The sequence below is a fragment of the Barbus barbus genome (assembly GCF_936440315.1).
Source record: "Barbus barbus genome assembly, chromosome: 1".
In the NCBI taxonomy this organism is placed as follows: Eukaryota; Metazoa; Chordata; class Actinopteri; order Cypriniformes; family Cyprinidae; genus Barbus; species Barbus barbus.
In genome coordinates, this window is record NC_136729.1 from 20,546,161 (window position 1) to 20,567,194 (window position 21,034).

Sequence of the window (21,034 nt, forward strand, 5' to 3'; positions counted from 1 at the left end):
GGTTAAGTGAAAACATTCGTTATGTGCTAGAGAGTGGTTCAAATGGGAAGATTGCACAGTCGCAAACTGACGTGCAATGACGTAAGAGAGTATATTTGCATATTGCCCAGAAGGTTTGATCGAGTAAACAAACACAACATGCTTCTGTCGGAAGCTCATGTTTCCTTAAATTAGGATGCTGAGAGATGCTTACATAACACAAATGCTAATAGACAGATCACTGACACCAATGTCGTAAGCTCAGATTCAGTATTTATTTACAGGGTCAACCCTGATCTATTAAAAAACAGCAGAGTAATAAACAGACAGAAACAATTCAGAGGTTCCCTGTTTCAGGTAAATGTATTTCTGTATAAAGAATAGGCTTTGAGTCAAAGTTTTTCAGCATTTTTATCAGATAAATATATACTCTCACAGAACAATAAATTTAGTCTACTTTTAATTTATACATATAAAGCAGTATACATCCAAGGACTTAAGGCGTTAAAACATAAGGTTGCATTTCTATGATGTCATCCTTGCATGACTCTCTGTTGAAGACTAATGTTAATCAGAGCATTGAGGTCCACTGAGCTGAGAGGGTACAAATAAATTAGAACTACAATCAACTTGGCATTACACTCTGCCTCATGTAATAACATTGTTAGAAAATCATTTTATCATTTCAGTTTGGAGAAAACAGCTTAGAGCAGCGGGAGTAAACGCTGATGACTAGAATTTGTCTATGTCCTCATCACACTTCATATGTGCACAAACAGATGATAAGCAATGACAAATCATCAGGAAGATCATTGAGGTTTAACAATGCAAGTCTTTCAGTGGGTTCTATACCAAGTTTCAGTTTGTGAACTGTCTGAGTTTGGCTGCTGAACAGATGAAGGTAAAAGAACTGCACTGACACACTTGTATTTTCAAGTCCTTTTGAAAGATGGGAAATGACATGAGCCTGAACGAGTCTAATCAGAAATCAAAAATATCTGGAGGAAAACGAATGTGCATTTAGCAATTTCACTAGCTGATAGAAAGGTGGTATAAAAACGTACACATCAGCATCTGATTTAGCAAACAAAGTCTCAACAATATGCACAGTCAGGGCAAAGAATGCCACAGCAAACCAACTGTATTAGTCAACCATAGAAATTATGCTTATTTTTGCAATGTTAAATCCTATAATTGATTCACAACCCATGCCTATCATAAAAGTGGTTTTTAAGATCAGTAAAACCTGAATTGTACATGCTCATACCGGATATTTGCATTGGTATGCATAATAAGACGTTACAAAGTGCTCTCATTTGCCTAGTCCCTTTTTTCAGAGCTACTGCTGAGATCCAGTTAAGTTTAATACCAAAATACGGTTTCGCATACATTGCCATTCTCTCTTGATGTGGATGGGAAAGGTTTTATTCTGTGTGCATTCAGACTATCTGAATATCATCATAATGTATATGTGAGGTACAACAAAACTGTGTTAAAACAGACTGCTAGATAATTGCAAAATCACACAAAAAGGAATATTAAAGATTTAAATTAAATTATTTAGTATGTGTAAATAAAAGTTGACAAAACCATCCTCATTGAAGAATGGGTGTATATATAACTAAATATAACAATGATATTATTTATTTAAAAAAAAAAAAAAATCAAGCAACAGCAGTAATGGCCCAAGTTATTTTCTATGACAATTTGAACCACTGATTTTGGAAGATATATATTTCTGTACTGCTTGTTTGTGATTTGTATTCAGGGACAAAAATGACACATTGGTCAAGACATAGGCATCAAACTGAGATTTAGTTTGTGTATGTGTAATATTTTCGAGAATGAATTGTCAAACAACATCAGCCCTCCAAAAAAATACAAAAGAAACTACAGCATGTTAAGTTGGAGATTGCAGTAACTACACGATAATGTAATGGAAAAGGAATAATCATGGTCTGCATTAAGTTTTCAGAAGGCTTCACACTTGAAGGTTATCTATCCATCTATGTATCTCAGTAGTCGTTGTGAGTTGAGCTGCACACTGACGTGCGTTAACAGCTCGTGACTCTTACCGATCCCAGCCAACCATATGCTACACTGATAAGCACTTTAACCACCCCAAAACATTGGGTTGGTGTGCAGAATACATCTGTAGTACGTTTGACCTCATAAAATCAGGCCATTTGGTTTGTCAGTTCTTCTTCTGAATATTCCAACCAGCAGAAAACAGAATGCCTTGTGTACGTTGTGATGTGCTGGATCAGTGTAACGGTGGACGAGGAGACACCACCCCTCACAATGTAGAGCGCTTTGAGTGCTTAGAAAAGCAGAAAAGCGCTATATAAATGTAATGAATTATTATTATTAACATGGGCTCTGAATGGTTTGCACTGGTAAAGCACTGATTGATTTTGTCCATAAAAACAAAAAACAAAACAAAAACAACATTTGGGTGTTAACAGAAGATTAACATAATTAGAGACAAAATGCATGTCAAACATCATGTAATAAAAATGAGTGAATGAGTCTGTACTAGCAGAAGACTGTGTTACTCATTGCTATGCGTGATCTATGCATGTTAAACAAAAAAAAAATCAAATGGCCATCAGCCATTTACAACCAATCAGCCAGAGTGGAATCACAAAAAACACTGTAAATAAACTACATTTCTGTAATGAAGAACCTTCAAGACAACCTCTTCTGTTAATTAGAAAGTAGAAACCATTACCAAAACCTGCTCAAAGCTTTTGGTACTGGAAACATTAGGTATAAACAACAACAACGACTAAAAAAAATCATGACCACACTGTTTGTGGCTACTCACTCTAGCAAGTCAGTCTCTGAATCCAAACCCATCCTGATGCCCAAGCTCTAATTACCATAGTCAAATAACCATTATCTGTTCTGAACGGTCCCCTGAGCTACTTCTGGCCATACAGTCTATCAATAGCACATTCAAAGGAAGCAGCTCACTGATCACTGGGTCCAAAATATAGAAGTCAAGGAAGAGAATGACAGTGGGAGACATTTCAGCCCTTAAGGACATCATGACCTTGTGTTCTGTCTGTAGAGGACCCCTGCCCACCCATGTTTCCCTGACACTGGCTCATTCTGTCCTGGAGGCGGAGCGCTGGCTCACTCGTGGACATCCCAAATTTCAGAAAGCAGAGGTGGAAGTTTCTTGTCTTGGAGGCGCAGAGCGAAGACTTGCTCTGAGTGGACGCTGCTCAGTGTTCGGAGGCTGACCAACTTCATCAGCATCCGGGGAAACATCAGATGATCCTTTGATGGGGATTAATGAGCAGTAGATGATTAGGAATATATAAGAATAGCAAAATTTCATCAGTTGTACAGTGTTCTTATTGCTAGCTAAAACTGCTCAAAAGTTTTGTTAACTGAAATAAAGCTGAAATAAAATAAATATTAGAAAAACTGAGATAAAAACATAAGAAATTTAAATAAAACAAAATAAAAATAACAAGCACAACAAAATCAAACTAAAATTAAACTGAAGATATAAAAACAACAGCTAATTTAAAATATTAATAAATGCTAAAATAGTAAAAAAAAAAAAAAAATACGGTTTTAATCAATTGTAATACATTATTGATGCAAAGGGAGATTCATCAGTGCCACCAACTGGACGCAAAAGGACACAACAGGCAAAATATATAAGTGAAAGTGAAAGTGACATACAGCCAAGTATGGTGACCCATACTCGGAATTCATGCTCTGCATTTAACCCATCCAAAGTGCACACACACAGCAGTGAACACACACACACACACAGCAGTGAACACACACACACACTCAGCAGTGAACACACACACACACAGCAGTGAACACACACACACACACAGCAGTGAACACACACACACACACACACACAGCAGTGAACACACACACACACACACACACACACACAGCAGTGAACACACACACACACACACAGCAGTGAACACACACACACACACAGCAGTGAACACACACACACACACAGCAGTGAACACACACACACACACAGCAGTGAACACACACACACACACACACACACACACACACACACACACACACAGCAGTGAACACACACACACACACACACAGCAGTGAACACACACACACACACACACACACACACAGCAGTGAACACACACACACACACACACACACAGCAGTGAACACACACACACACACACACACACACACACACAGCAGTGAACACACACACACACACACACACACAGCAGTGAACACACACACACACACAGCAGTGAACACACACACACACACACACACACACACACACACACAGCAGTGAACACACACACACACACACACACACACACACACACACACACACAGCAGTGAACACACACACACACAGCAGTGAACACACACACACACAGCAGTGAACACACACACCCGGAACAATGGGCAGCCATATTGCTGCGGCGCCCGGGGAGCAGTTGGGGGTTCGGTGCCTCAATCAAAAAAAAATCTAACTGACCACAAACTGCATGACTTTAAAATGAACAAACACTAACAAAACACTGATATTCTTTTAGTACTCATTTTTCTTCTTTAAGTGTTATGTTTGGCTTCTAAGGTAAATCATACTCACATTGGGTCGTTTTATTCGGATGTAAGAGTGGAGAGCGTCCACATATGGCTGCTGTAGTCTTTCCACTAGCTCGTGATCCCGCACGTTCGGTCGGTCTGACCCCCACCACACACACACACACACACAAAAACACACACACACACACACACACCGGACAAGAATAGCAAGAGTGATTGACACAAATGAATAAGAATGATGCTGCATTTCATTTGTTTTGTGAGAAAGTGCCTTGGGAATTACTGTAGGATGGATCATTAAAAAGCTCTCAAAATAAACCAGCAGCACACCAGATGCCAATCTCAAATTAGAATCTACTAAATATAATGGGTTATTAAAACTGGCTTCCCCTTTCAAAACATAAGCTTTGTTTGAGTGTCATAAAGGGTTTAATAAAATGTTAAGTATTAGAAATCCAAGCTGAATACTAATACTCTTCTATAGCAGGAGGTTTTGTGCTGTTTTAAAGCTCATTGTACTCAATTATTTTTTATTTATTCTCCCCTGAAAATGGGGCACACTGATATTTCTAAACAGGGACAGGGACAAATAAATGCCTGGTAAGCCTCACCAGAAGACAAATAATATAATATTAGTGCTTGTGTCAAACTGACCTGCTGAGAAAATGTTGATAGCAATGAGCAAAGCGTACTCTGCCTCATCCAGGTGGAGGTCATTCATGCCTTTCGAAAACTCAAAGATGGGGTTGATGAACTCAAACTGCAGCCCTGCAGACGAGCCAGAGAGGACAGAGATGATTTTAGGACATGAACAACAAAAAAGGTATCAAATAAAACCACACAAAATATTCATAAGGCTTGAACTGGGGGGGGGTCGTATATTACCAAAATAAAAGTATTAAATTTGTTTTTATTAACGATAAGAATGCATTTCACAATATCATGATTTTATTTTATCTTTACTAAAAATAAGAACAACAATGCAAATTAGATATGTCTGTAAGCCATAGCTATGACAAATCATATTTTTCTTCATTGTAAACATCAGGGATGTTTAAAACAAGAACCCATATAATAATTTCATCCAGTACCTGCTTTGGCAAAATCTTCCTTATTATAACTGAAGTCTTTGAGAAAGGTGATGCTCTCTATCGCTGGGTTATAACGTCTGGAAGTCTCTAGCAGCATGATCTACAGGAGAAAAGACAGTTTAGCAGGTACGTTAAACAAGCAGTACAGGCTATGCTTAGTTTTTATGAGATTTGTCACCAGGTGGCATTTTTCCTAAAGTACTTTGTGTTACAAAATAACAGCAGAAACAAGTCTGCCAAACAACAGTGCTCCATCTGTGCACACCAGAACAGCAACAGAACATGACCGAAAACAATGTGTGTTAAGGGTCAGTCAAGTCTTACCTCTATAGTTGAGGTCTTCAGAAGGGCAATCTGGTCCTCTCGGGTGAGCTCCAGGAAGCCAGGCAGCTGTTTAGCAAAGTCTACAATCTCCTGCACAGACATGATGGCCAGCTCAGTAAAATGAGCAAACCGTTGCTGTCGAACCTCTCGGTTAAGTGGGTCCTGACTCTGTGGCCAAGGCTGAAAAACAACAGATCCTGATGTAAACTTTTAGAATCAATGCATCACAGATTCAGAAAGATTTCATCTACATGGCACAATGCATAACTGGATATTTGAAGGATTAAATACACATCTTTCTGAGCAAATGCACAACGCAAAGAGCAACTGTATTACTGTAACTAACATATTAAATGCTTTACAAAGCTGAGCTACAATAGTAATAGGCCTTTTAGTCCGACTTCACAAAAACCAGACTAGTATGATTTTAGTCAGACTATTCCACTTTAAATCAGCAAATTACTGTTTTATTCTGCTTTGCATCAAACTTTTAAAGCTCACTTAAATGCACTTACAGTGACTTTGGGCCGGTCGAGAAAAGAGCGTTTGTTGCACTGTTTCTGCATGGACACCAGTTTTTCGATCATCTCCTGCTGTTCAGGAGCCAGGGGGGGCATCTCAGGAGCAGGGCTGGGTGTTGCCACTGCAGAGGTACGTGCCGTCTCTTCTTCCTGTTTTTTCATTTTTTTTAGTCGGATCTGCTCTTCTGACAGAACACCTATAAGAGACAGAGATAAAGCTGCTAATAGTTTGATAAGCTAAACAAGCACTACATGATCACAATGTCATATGAACATATCATAACAGATAAGATAAAAGATTGGATGCAGCTGTATGGACTGCTTGTGACATTCATGTTTAATGAAAAACGCCAGACATAGGTGAAATAGAAAATTATACTGCTGTTCCAAAGTTGTTGTTTTTTTTAAATAAAATTAATATTTTGATTCAGCAAGGATGCATAGAGACACAAAACGTCCTATTTCAAATAAATGCTGTTGTTTTGAACTTTTCATTCACGAAAGAATCCTGAAAAAAAAATTATAATGGTTTCTACAAAAATATTTAGCAGCACAACTGTTTTCAACATTGACAATAATTAGAAATGTTTTCTGAGCACCATATCAGAATGATTTCTAAGAGATCACGTGACACTGAAGACTGGAGTAAATGCTGCTGAAAATTCAGCTTTGCCATCACAGGAAATAACTACATTTTAAAATGTTTTAAATAAAAAACAGTTGTTTTTTTTTTTTGGTAATATTTTACAATATTACGGTTCATTGTATTTCTGATCAAATAAAAGCAGCCTTGGTGAGCATAAGAAACTTCTTTCAAAAACAGCCTAGTGTTGATGGTCAAAGAGTGTCACTCACATTGCTCCAGCATGCCGGCCTCCCTGCACTTGCGCAGACGGCACTGCTGACACTTGCGCCGCATGTACATGTCCATCTCGCAGCGGCCTGAATTTTTGCAGGTGTATTGCGCTCCTTTGATGACGCTGCGTCTGAAGAAACCTTTACAGCCCTCACAGCTCAGCACATTATAATGAAAGCCAGATGCTTTGTCTCCACATACGCTACACACCTCATTCCCCAACATCTTGGGAGCAGGGCCTTTCTTTCTCTTGACTGGGTGACCCTCTGCACAAACACAAAGGACAGAAACGCTTCCAAATCCAAAGCTTCATAGACAAATAAATAATGAGTTAATACCCTATAACCTTATGAATGAGTGCATTTGTGTTCACTTAACCAGTTAGGCCAGTTCATCCACACATATTCACATAATCAAACTGACACGCATGTTCATACATGAGAAAAAGTAATGTGTCACATGTTATGTAATAGGTAAAGTTCAATTCTGCATTATCTGAATCCTAGCAATGTGAAGTATATTATCTGCGTATGAAATGAGTTCAGAAGTCTCCTCCAGTCATTCAGTCTCACCTGGTGCAGGTGTGTCCTCTGTGGGGTACATCTTGATGTCGCTGGGCTCCATGAGCAGCGTGTCGTTCAGCTCATTGTGTGACGTGTTGTATGAGGCCGTCTGACTGAGAGTCTCCTGTTTCACTTCTGCTGTCGCTGCTGAAGGGCCCTCTTCACTGGCATAGCACAGAGAGTCCCCTGTACAACACAGTTCTATTACAGCTGGGTCTGATTATTAACAAGGCGTTCAAAACAACCAACTAGTCAATTAGAAAGAACCACTAGATTTTTTTTGTTGATACTTTTAAATATAGCATTACATACACATGCAGACATGTGACTTTTTGCATGTTTATTATTACTAGCCCTTAGGTCTAGTCATTGATACAAGGTACCAAATAGTTGAAAATATCTTGAAAACCTATAGCTACATCTCTGATTCTAATGGATGATTATTACAAATCACACAACCAACAACAACACGCATTAAATATAACACATGACCCATATGTTTATGTATGAATTGGATAATAGTTTTTTTTTTTACAAACATCAAAACTGGTCCCTAAAAATGGTTTATATGTTTTTAACCACATAGCTTTATTAATCATGCTAAAATTATGCTTTAATAAATCCAACTGTGAACTCCCAGTTTGGACACCAAAATTAAAATTTTGTCATCATTTACTCACCCTTATGTCATTCTAAATCTGTATGTCTTTTCTGAAGAATATTGGTAACCAAATTGTTTTGGTAACCATTGGGTTCCTTTGTATTCAAAAGAATAAATAAATAAAATCACACTTATTTATTATAAATCACAGACATTTCTCAAAGTATGTTAGTTTCACAGAATAAACAAAGTCATACAGGTTTGCTAACAACATGAGGGTGAGAAAATGATAGAACTGACAGAACTGTCCCTTTAAGCAACACTATTACAATTTTTATCAGGTTTGATATTTTGTTATTTATGCAATAAATTCAAACATTATCTCTCAATAGATAATACTTTTCCAACTGAATATTGCAATTACTTTTAAATAACTGCTGTCAAGGTGGTATATGAAATCAGTTACTCAAGTTCACAAAACCTTTCAATGAAATATGTTGTAAAGTAAAGCTTGGGTTATTTTTCTTAGAAATAAAAGCCACTTGGTTTGATATTTTATTATCAAATGCAATGACATTCATATATTTATATGTGTGACTAAAGTGGTCAAATCTGTTCTGGCAACTTCTGATTTTATTCCAGTATGTGAATATTTCACATTCTAGTACAAGAAAAACAAGAGTCTTACCATGACCAACATCAGTGATATCAGTCGTAGAAAGGGTGGACATCTTCTACACAGCCACTTGTCATAACGAACCAAGACTGCACCTGCAGAGGACAATAAAAGCCAAAGCTGAAGTCTTGAAAGACTGCCTGATTCTGTTTATAAAATTAAGTCACAAAAATTGCCTCAAACTGATACCATCTTTGAATATAAAATTCAATACTGAATCAAAACCATCTACAAAGTAGAACAGCAAGCAGCACAGAAATGCAATGACACACCTGACACGTACAAAGTCAGCACACGTAATATGGGCAGCAGTGGTCTGCCACTCTAACTGCCTGAATGACTGCCAGTCCAGTTCCTTAAGTAGTCACACTTCTGTATGCAAAGCTAACAAAAACTACACAGTCACCCTTTCACATCATGGGAACTTTTCTTAAGCTAAACTGTGCACAGCAAAAAATACAATTGAGAAGTATTCGTCTAAGTGAATGTATGTTTTTGCCAACTAAGCATGCTGTACGAACTACCTACTTGAGAATGGGAATTGAAAGTGCCAAAAAAAATTGGTCAAGACTGGTCATTCATGGGTGTTGCTTTGAGAGTTTTAAGAACGTTTTAAAAAACAGAGAAGGATATCTGATTTGGGGACGGTATTTTGGATAAAGGTTCAATCACACTAACCCTGGTGTGACAAAAGTCAATGAGCAAAATTATTTGTTAATGTAATGTAATTTTCCTAATAGACTTCCAATGGTTGTTAAATTTCACATTAGGTAAAGTTTTTTTGACATGTAAAATCACAGCTCTGACCAAACAGCAAGTTACTTGGTCTGCCAGTGACCTCTGTGGACAGTCCACAACCACAGGTCCTCCCTTCTTTGCCTGGGAAATTTTGCTATGCAAGAGTAAATGTGACCACGCCTTAAATGCAGCAAAATATGCTGATTCAATTCTACAATTTGACTTCAGCTTCAAAGAAAAAAAGAAAAAAGAAAAAAGAAAAAAAAAAGACTCACAAAAACAAAAACAAAAATACTTTTAAGGGTAACTTCTTTCAATATCAGTGTACGTAACTGATGCCAAATGTATTCCAGCTCCTCCTAAAAAAATTGAAAAAAATATGAAGAAATTTACTAGTATTCACTGCTTACTTTAAAATGCACAGTAAACTTTTTTCAGACCAAACAAACAAATTTTCATTAAATACCCAAACATTCATTAAAATAACTACTTATTTTCTAATTCAAACAGAATACCTAACTTCAAATTGAAGAATAACTATTTCGTTTAGTTTTTAGTATGTTTTCATTTCCTAATTCTTTTCTTTCTTTAAACAGTAGTAAAAGTAATATAGATTTATATTATTGGTCATAACATAAAAAATATTATCAGCTTAATTATTGAGTGTCAGAATTTCAATATCTGCACATCTAAATGCTGATATATCAAAAAGATCAGTGTTAAAAAATATATGATTTAGGCTGTTACACAGCAGGTTTACACACCCTAACAACTGAAAGATAAGCATCTAACTATGGACATAAACCTGGATTTAAGCATTACAGTAAACTAAAAGTTAAATCCTTTCTGCATACAATAAAAACACCTAAAATGCATTGCTATTTACAGAACAGGGGTGCCCAAATCTGTTCCTGGAGGGCCACTGTCCTGCAGAGTTTAAATCCAACCCTAATTAAACACACCTGAACCAGCTAATCAAGGTCTTCAGACTAACTAGTAGAAACTTCCAGGCAAGTGTGTTGGAGCTAAACTCGGCAGGACGTTGGCCCTCCAGGAACAGGATTGGACACCCCTGATTTAGGCCCGGTTTCACAGACAGGGCTTAAACTAAACCAGGATTAGGCCATAGTTCAATTAGGACATTTAAGTAATTTTTATAAACGTACTTAGCAAAAAACATTACTGGTGTCTATCTTGAGACAAAACAAAGGCACTGTTATATTTTAAGATCAGTCAGAGCAAGTTTATTTCAGTTGAAACAGCTCAGACTTAGATTTTTATCTAGGACTAGGTTTAAGCCTTCTCTGTGAAACCGGGGGATAAAGTGAGTTGAAGCAGCAGAATAAGTTATTGTGAGTGAGAGCTCCACTTACCCCTAGCGTGACGATTTGTTATTGTCTGTCCATGTTGTTCTCTGCGTCACTAGCAGCACATCATGATTATCCTCTCCAATAGTCTGGATGCCATCGGAGGAAACTCCTCTCCTATAATAGACTCTTCTGTGTTGCAGCTTTCTGACTGACAGCAAAACAAAGAGAGAAAAACAAGAGTCTGACTTCTGTTTGGAGGTTGTACAGATCCAATACTGAGGTGTTCCGAAGGATTTTATAAAAACAAGAAAGCAAGTGAGAAAACAAGCAACTGGAAAGAATGACAGAAGAGAAGGTGGGTGAGTGAGTAAGAGAGGGAGATGAGAAAAAAGAAAGCAAGAGGGCACATGAGAGGTTACTAGCGGTCGTTCACATGGCTGTGAAATCCCCACAGAGGCCCGAGCTCTTGTAAGTGTGTCTCCCGAATCTTTTACACATCTTGGAATTTAAAAAGATATAGAGTCATTGAACAGATGCACAAGAAACATCTCAGTGGAAACACTTACAGAAGCTATTCATCACTCAAATTATGACATTCTGTAAAACTATTATTTACTGAATTAAAAATAAGCTGTAATGGGAGTACCATACTAGACATTATAAAAAGTTTGTGCTTCAACAGTCACAATAATGTCAACCAGGAGACAGCCCCGACATGCCTCATTCCACGGTTACAGCTATGGCAGAAACGGATCAAAGTCCAGGTTATATCACCAGCAGTACAAAACTTAGGAAATAAAACAAATAAAATTGAAACGGCAACTATAAACCATAAAAAGTCAGAAACTCTTAGCAGCCCCAGATAATAAACAATAATAAACAACCATTTATAATATACAAGCTGTAAACTATACTTTGCAAGATTCTAAAGAAACAGATTTTGTTCATAAACTGCATGACACACATATGGTTGTGTGACAATGGTTCAGTTGTAAAAAGGAGAAAGAATCCTGTCATTGTCTCAATTCCTCTTTGTTCAAGGGTTCAATGATTTGTATCGATCCTATTTGAATTAAACACTCATTAAAATCACATTGAACGTAACCTGAAGTAAACCAATGGAAGGCTTCTTTCAGTGTCCAATGTTCTGCACTTATCAGTGAGCTGTTACCTTTGTCCTGTAAACCAGTATGCTCTACATCTGCCAGATCAAGAGTCAGCTCATCTGCTGGCAGATATGACAGCCGGAAAGTGACAATGAACAATTGAAACAAGAATAATCCAGACTACTTAATTTCAGAAGAAATGGTTAATTCACAATGTGTTTATCGCAAAGTGCTGCCTGAAAGATTCAAACCCAGAAATAGGTTAAAGATTCTGCTTGTTTTAGGAAGTGGTGTTTCCCAATTCTGTACAAGCTTACTCTAAATTTGTCATGAGAATTAAGAGGAAGAAATCCTTGCTATACATAGGATGCAGATTCATAATGCAAGGTGGCAACATACGATTTAGTCTAAAATTACTGTTGGCTTACACCCTCAACATGGAACTACTTTTGCTGTTGATAGGTACAAAAAAGCACAGCGACATATAGAGACGATGCATGGGCTGGTTTCCACCCTGAAACAGACTATGTCTCACACATCTAAAAAGAGGTCTTTTACAGAAAATGGCCACAAAATTCGCCCACCATTTCATGCACAGTATAAAATGGTGCGTGAGAGGTAAATTATGTATGAACTACACATGAACAGGGTGTAACACTTATGGCATTGTTTTTAAGGCATAACTTTCTCCACAACTTTAAACAAACAACTTGTCAGGCACAAATAGCAGAGCTAAAAACTGCTCTTTCACAAACATACAGATGGAAATGACTGCACACCAGCTCCTGCATTAAAATAATTGGATTCCTCACAAACAGGTCTTGAATACATAGTGTCTCAGCATAGTTGAAAATGGCTCAAATTTAAGCCCTCACTGCTGCTAAATGTGCTTTTTTACAGCGTGACATGTTAAAGGTAGGGTACAGTATATTAAGTTGTGTGTAATTATAGATGTGCTGATATTAAAGTTGAAATGAAATTGAGATAATGGCAGATCTTTTCTTCTGCATTGTGATGTACATCTAAATGTAAAGGATTATCGGAAAAAAATGAAGAACGGAGAATTGGCTCTATCTAAAGGTTGCTGAGATGCAAACATTGCACTAAAAAATGGAAGTATGAGGTGTCTGCAGAACAAAAATGGGCCTTTCTAAGTTTGTGGGTGTTTTCAAACTGGTGGGTGTTAATGAATCATGCAATGAAAATGGTGCCCTTTCACCCCTCCCCTAAACACAACCGTCACTGTGATGTGAGCAAACTGAGAAGCTGCTCACTGCAGAGCTGATGGGTTAAGTTCGACGATCAGCTACCCCTTGGCACAACCACATCCTAAACCACCCTAATCCTAACCTACTACATCAAGCTCAACTCATTACGTCCAGAGAGGAAGAGCTGGATGATATTAAAAACGCGCCTCCATTATGGCCCCACCCACAGGTCCATTACTGTCCTGAAGAGCCCAATGGAAACAGTTGAACACAAGCTTGCAGGGATGGATTTAAACAGACTAAATGATTGGATAAGTCTGGCATACGCCATAGATCTTGGTTTCCATACTTCATACACTGTTTTTACATTATTTCGAAAAATCAAGTATCAACGTGATTAGTGTCATTTCAGCCTGGAATAACATATGTAGCGAAGCAACTGGAATTCCTCTCAAAGCATTCTGCAATCCTTCTCCGTAGCGCCACTCCATGTTTTCCATTTCAGTTCAATTTAATTAAGCTTTATTAGCATGACTGTGTAACACAATGTTGCCGAAGCATTAACAAATAAATAAATAATAAAAAGAAAGAAACTATAAAAAACAACATAGATAAATAAAAATCCATCTAAAGAGATGAAAAGATAAATTGAGTCAGTTTAGAGTAAACGGTGTTTAACACCTAACATTGTGAACGGCTAACACAAATTTGGCAGGTAATGCAACTGTGTTGTCATCATCTCCAAGTATGAAGCGTATTTTCTCAGTACCACTAAGTTCAGTAAATGATGGAATCAGTGCTTCAAATCTGGGGAGAAATGTTTCCCTCACATTGTGATATTTAGGACAAATCAGCAGAAAGTGTTTGCTGTAGATCAGTGTCTACAGATCCTCTGCTCTTGCTCTGTCAATGTGTGTCTATGTCTTCCTCTCTGTTCGAAATCATGCGTACTTAATATATATTTGCAGAGGATTTGTCTTTCTTTAAATTGTTTAATCATTATTCTTAAATGTATTGTTATTAATATCTGCTCAGAGCACTGCTGGAAACACCGACGCTCTTCTGCTCGTCGCTGGAGGCAGCAGTCAAGCGACTACGTTTCGATTCTGGAGTGAAAACAGATTTATTAAAAACAGTGACATTGCTGTCCTAATAACTATCAGCAGATTTGTCAGGTCACTCGATCTGTCAAATGAGAGGACCGGATCAGTCGTATAAACAGCTCACTATAACTCTGTAACTACTCTATCACACGCATTTCTGTGTAGGATTCCGAGTAAATTAGCCGGCTTTAGTCTACACCTCACCCCAAATACTGTAACTCCAGGATTAGCCTCTAATAAACTCAGGACATCATCAACAAGGCAGATTACGACCCCTAAAACTGTAACGTTACTGAAAAGTGGTGCTCAGTTAGCCAAAACACCCTGCTAGCCTGGCTTCCTTAAAACAACAGTGGTGTAACAAAATAAACAAAAACAACCCCCGCAACCACCATTTAAACACTGAGAGATTAAATCGGACAACTTTACGTTAAGTGAGTTAGACAACTGTAGTTTGGCCCAGGGTGTTTACAAGCGTTATATTAAGCACCTAGCACTGAAAGACATAGCTCCTATCATGACAGCTACATGAGCTAACACATGCGCTCTCGTCACATCACGTGACCAAATCTAAATAATGCTCATTTTCTAGTGATACCTCGCTTTACTGTAGATGACAAGATGTTTAATCCAGCACGGTGAACTTTACACTGGTGATGTGAAGACAGAAACGTCTAGGTAGGCCGTGGAGAGAGAGGGCTTTAAGATGGCTAACTTACATACGATCACAGGACTGTTATTGTCTTCTGCCTTCAAAATAAAAGTGCCTTAGTGATGCATTTGAATGATATATTTGACGGGATAATCGCTATAAATGTGTCTAATAACTAACTTTCTATAAACAATGGTGGGAAAATTAGGATTATTTTAAAGAATTAAAAATATTCAGTCAAAAAACAACATTGTAAACGAGATGTATCTGACTTGTCTAAACCGGTAACCGGTAGTTGGCGATATATACTCGTTTGATTCATTAGTACTAAGCAGTCTAGGTCAAAGAAATTACTGGATAGTACTCAAACAACACGGAAAATTAACTTGGACAGAGTTCTGTATTTTTGTAGGGAAATTGTATATTTTTAGATGCTGTAACTTGACAATCTATTCAATAACATATTTATTTATATTTTATATGTGGTGGTAGTGGCATCATTAATAAAAGTATGTATAAGGTAAAGAAGCAAATATTTAAAGTAAAATGTGTACTGTCTTTGAATAGTACACTGGTCTTACTACTTCTGCCATATAAGTTTATTGCAGAAATAGTAAAATAGTACACCAAATATTTTACAGTCTTGATGGTCAGTAGAAGTCCGGCAGATGGCAGTAAGAGTCCCATCCATATATATATATATATATATATATATACTTTGCTGCAGCCACTGAAGAAAAACCGGTCCGAACGTCACGTGATTCAAACAAACAAAAATACCGTGTTAAGAAGTGATTTGCCTCTGTATGTAAGAGAACTGAAACTGAGTTAGATATAAATCGTAAAAATAACTTGTATATTAAGATATATACGAAACGCATAATGCATTTAAACTTTTACAGCTTCGGTGTAGGACCTGACATGTGACTGAATGAATGAATGAATGAATGAATGAATGCTTGGATACAAATGTATAGCAGAGTTGATCGATACAAAGTAGTCTTGCAATTACTATAAAGAACAAATCTATTAACCATGCGGAGAAGACCACATTCTGCGGCTATGACAAAGGCATTTTTCAGGTCTGGGAGAATTGTTGTGTGTTGTTTCACAACCTAATGCTACAATGTAACATTTCATATTCTAATGCTGCAATGTTATCTAATATCACCATTTGATGGTGCAATGTTACCTGAACTAATCAGTGCTGTCGGATGATTTACTGTACTGTCGAAATTTAGATTCGTCTGGCAGCTGAAAAGCATGGCTTGCGATTAAAATAGCTTTTTTTTTTAAATAATGCCAATTTATTTTAATGCTAGAATTTATAATGAATATGCTGTACTTTGTTTAAAAGCAGGGCTGGGAGTGAGAAAACAGTTTCTACAGCTGCAGCACAGTCGCAGTTTCACACAGACCTCTGGCTCTGTTTCATTGTGCAGAACTGGATATTGGACCAAAATTGCTATGGTACAAGTTAAACCAAGCTGTGATATTTATGCATTAATGTATTTTTCTTCTTTAATACCGATAACAATTTTTTTATATATTTTTTTAACTTAGATCATAATGCCCCTGGAATGGTTTCCTCTAAATAAAGGTGTTGGCGATTATTTTCACATGGCATATAATGTTATCACACCATTCCTATTACTGAAGGTACAATTTCTTCTACACTAAAAATACTAACATTTATTTATTTATTTAGTCATTTAGGAGATGCTTTTATCCAAAGCGCCTTACAAATGAGGAGATAAGAAGCAATCAAAACCAACAAAAGAGCAACAACGTGCAAGTGCTATTACAAGTCTTGGTTAGCCTGACGCAGTACAGATAAATATTATTATTTATTTATTTTATTTTTTTAAATAAAAAGACAGATAAAATAAAATTAGAAGGATTAAAGAAGTTAACATAAGGATGTATTTACACACAGTGGACCTTAATGTGAAGTTCTTATTGGACTTTCCTTTCCTCTAATCCTTTTATATATGTGCTTTTGCTTGAGATATTTCAGTAAAAGTAGACATTTACATTTAATTTAGCAGCTTATATCCAGTGTTGGGGAAAGTTACTTTTAAAAGTAAAGCATTACAATATTGCGTTACTCCCTAAAAAAGTAACTAATTACGTTACTTAAGCCTGGAATACACTACTCGATTTTGCCCTGATTTTCCAGTCTGAACAAGTTGAGCTAGTTGAGGAAAGTCAGAGCCATGTAGATTACAGCTGACAGATTCCACAGAAAATCGCATAGTGTATGATGGTCACAGACTCCGATTTTTTAGCTTCAGACTTTGATTCGATCCAGTCGGAGGAAATCAAGCATGTTTGATATTTTCAGCTGATTTTAGAACTCATATGTTTTCATTTGTCATGCGTCTCTTAGCAACAGGGCACACGTTTCTGCGCGAGTTTGTTGTGATTGGAACAACTTAGTCTGGTAGTGTATGATCTTCAGTCGCGTAGTGTATGATGCGCAGTTTTCCTTTGTCACTATTTACAAAGTCGGTAAGTGATGCCTAATGTTTTAAAAATCTGTTCAGATTTTAAAAGTCGTGTAGTGTATTCCAGCCTTTAATTACTTTTTATGGAGAGTAATGTGTTACGTTAGTTTTGCATTACTTTTGCATTACTTTTTGAATGAGCAGGGCTTGATTGTTTGTTTTTAATATGATAAGTTCTATTTATAGCAAATGTAAAAGCCCTTTCACACCAAAAAGTGTAATGAATAAGCCTCAGGCTGAAGGAAAAGTAAATTCACGACTGTAAAGTAGAATGCATGAGAAGAGGGTTCAACACTCTTCAGCAATAAAAAACAATGAAGCACAATTCTTAGTTTATCTAAAGTCATTTTTGCTTATTATTGTTGAACTAGATCAAAGGTCCGCAGCAAAAACATTGGTTGATAAAATGGGATTACATATATTTGTGTTATTTAACATATTTAATTATTGCAGTTTTGCGTCATATTCGGAGTTTGCATTTCACTGTTTTAATTTATTTTGATGAATACTAAATCAGTTTTTTTGCGAGTGAGATGAATTAATGCACATTCACATTTAGTCTAGAACTACAGAAACATCATGTTCTCACAGCACACACGCTTCTGTACTTCCAAGTTCTCCCAACATTGGGACATGAGAGCTGTCAGTCAATAAATGGGAAAAAAGTAATTCCGATATTTTCTTGTAAATTAAAAAGTAATGCGTTACTTTACTAGTTACTTTAAAAAAGTAATCTGATTATGTAGCTCGAGTTACTTGTAATGCATTACCCCAACACTGCTTATATCTGAAGCACTTATAATGTAACCAGTGCTGGGAGATGAAGAGCGGTGTGACTTGGCCCCTTTGGGCTTGTTGAAGACCAGTCTGCTGTGTTCTGCATCATTTGTAAGAGGTTTCATTGCACATGATGGAAGTCCAGCCTAGAAATGACAAGGGCCTGGACAAGAAGTTGTGCAGCATGCTCCGTTAGGAAAGTGTTGTTTTAAACTAAACATAACTGTCTTTAACATTTTGTAGCTGGTTGAGCGGAGTCCCACAGCCCTTCCTCGCTCAGCAGTTTACCTCTGCATCATCACCTTTGTCATGGGAGCTAGCATACACCTGGTAGGAGACTCAATTAACCATCGTCTCATCCTCAGTGATACCAGCTTCACCTTTCTGTCAGAGAAAAGCCCATAATCAAAGATCTGAAGCCTGCCTCATTGGTACAGTAGATAAACGTACAGATCAACCAAATTATTTGCTCTTTTGGAATACATAGTTTTTTATTATAATGGTAACAAATCCTTTATGTGGTTACCAGATTGATTCCTTTGAGCTTCTGCATTACTATGATGAGCACTTAGGGCATACCATGTGGTAAGTATACTTTCCATACTTGTATTCAGTTTGTATTAAGTTTACATTTACAATTTATGTGTGTAAAACACCACACTCCTTTATTATTATAGGTATGTCCCTTTCTTTCTCATCCTCTTCTTATATTTCACTGGCTGATTTACACAAGTTAAAGATGAGAAGATGCCTTACTCAGGCTGGCTGCTACTTGGCCCCAGTGCGGTGTACTATTGGTATGTGAATTATTCATTCAAATTGAAACAACCATTTTACTTCTGTTAAGTCATTTCAAATGAAACAGAATATTTAATGAAACATTAATGTTGTCCAAACATTAATGTGGTTTATTTCTGCAGGTATCCGATTACTGAGGGGCAGATCTTTGCCCTGTATGTCTTCACCTTTTTTGCCATGGTTGCCACTGTGATGCGCCAGAGGCGAATGGGCTTTGTGTTAGACAGCAATGGCCGTTTCCTTTTCTATAACTTCATCATTACACTGGGATTAGTTCTGGTTTGGGTCGCATATCTGTGGAATGATAAAGTTTTGCGCAAAAAGTATCCCGGTATCATCTATGTTCCAGAGCCTTGGTCACATATGTACATATGTTTAAACTGTATTTATCTGTATCTGAACGTGTTTAATGTTAACTGTATGCACCAAGGGTCTGAGAGTAATGCAATTTCAATTCTCTGTATGTATGTACTGTACATGTGGAAGAATTGACAATAAAGCTGACTTGACTTGACATCAAAGGCAGTTAAATACTAACAGCAATTCTGAACTAAATTTCATTGATGTTTCTCCAGTATAATGCTTTGACCAAGTTTAATGGCACCTTGAGTGAAACTGTGAAGATTTACTTAAGTTCCAGTGTTACTTAAAGGGATTGTTCATCCAAAAATGAAAATTCTGTCATGATTTACTCACCCTCAAAAGTTGTTCCAAAACCCTCAAGGTGTTCCAAACCTGTATGAGTTTCTTGTTGACCACAAAAGAAGATATTTTGAAGAATGTTGGTAACCAAACAGTTGACAGTAGCCATTTACTTCCACAGTATGGAGAGTAAAAAACTGGTTACCACACTGTAAAAAAAAGAAAAGTTGAGCCAACTTAAAATTTGAAGGCAACCAGCTTCTGCAGAGTTTATACAATAAAAAGTTGAGAATCTCCTACAAAAATGTGACCCTGGACCACAAAACGAGTCTTAAGTTGCTGGGGTATATTTGTAGCAATAGCCAAAAATAGATTGTATCAGTCAAAATTATCCATTTTTCTTTTATGCCAAAAACCATTAGGATATTAACGTTCCATTCACGTTCCATGAAGATATTTAGTGAATTTCCTACCATAAATATATAAAAACTTAATTTCAGATTAGTAATATGTATTGCTAAAAACTTAATTTGGACAACGTTAAAGGAAATTTTCTCAGTATTTGTTTGTACCCTCAGTTTCCAGATTTTCAAATAGCCGTATCTCGACCAACAAATTGTCCTATCCTAACAAACCATACATCAATAGAAAGCTTATTTATTCAGCTAGAAATCTCAATATTGAAAAATTGACACTTATGACTGGTTTTGTGGTACAGGGTCACAAATAAGTTGAGAGAACTCAAAAATCTGCTGAAGCTGGTTGTCTTAAAATTAAAAATTGGCTCAACTTTTTTTTTTTACAGTGCAACATTCTCAAAATGCCCTCTTTTGTGTTCAACAGAAATAAAACAGGTTTAGAGCAACTTGAGTGTGAGCAAATGATGACAGTTTTCATTTTTGGGTGAACTATCCCTTTAAAGAGTTGGATCTAGGTTTGAATCTTGACAAGGCAAAATATTCAATGTTTGTAATTTTGGTTTACTGAATAAAGTAATTTAT

The 21,034-nt window shown here is 36.9% G+C and overlaps 1 protein-coding gene and 1 pseudogene across 4 annotated transcripts; one reads left to right on the top strand and one right to left on the bottom strand.

Annotated features, from left to right (window-relative positions):
- Positions 1-231: 231 nt before the first annotated feature.
- LOC306875476 (oxysterols receptor LXR-alpha-like) lies at positions 232-15,392 on the bottom strand. Of its 3 annotated transcripts, XM_079426082.1 has the most exons (11): positions 15,256-15,392; positions 11,304-11,448; positions 9,205-9,287; positions 7,925-8,101; positions 7,352-7,618; positions 6,491-6,693; positions 5,976-6,155; positions 5,652-5,751; positions 5,215-5,328; positions 4,604-4,698; positions 232-3,264 (listed from the first exon to the last, which is right to left on the bottom strand). In XM_079426082.1, exons 3-11 carry the CDS (start codon positions 9,245-9,247, stop codon positions 3,118-3,120), a joined length of 1,326 nt encoding a protein of 441 aa, XP_079282208.1. In that variant the 5' UTR covers positions 9,248-9,287; positions 11,304-11,448; positions 15,256-15,392; the 3' UTR covers positions 232-3,117. The 3 variants fall into 3 exon arrangements, with proteins under 3 accessions (XP_079282208.1, XP_079282210.1, XP_079282209.1); XM_079426084.1 differs by lacking the exons at positions 11,304-11,448; positions 15,256-15,392 and adding an exon at positions 9,476-9,526; XM_079426083.1 differs by lacking the exons at positions 11,304-11,448; positions 15,256-15,392 and adding an exon at positions 9,465-9,526.
- On the top strand, positions 11,581-20,630 carry LOC306870051 (ceroid-lipofuscinosis neuronal protein 6 homolog; annotated as a pseudogene). Its single transcript has 7 exons — positions 11,581-11,595; positions 16,873-16,968; positions 18,837-19,024; positions 19,123-19,178; positions 19,271-19,390; positions 19,514-19,747; positions 20,612-20,630. The product of its transcript is annotated as a ceroid-lipofuscinosis neuronal protein 6 homolog (transcript).
- Positions 20,631-21,034: the final 404 nt, after the last annotated feature.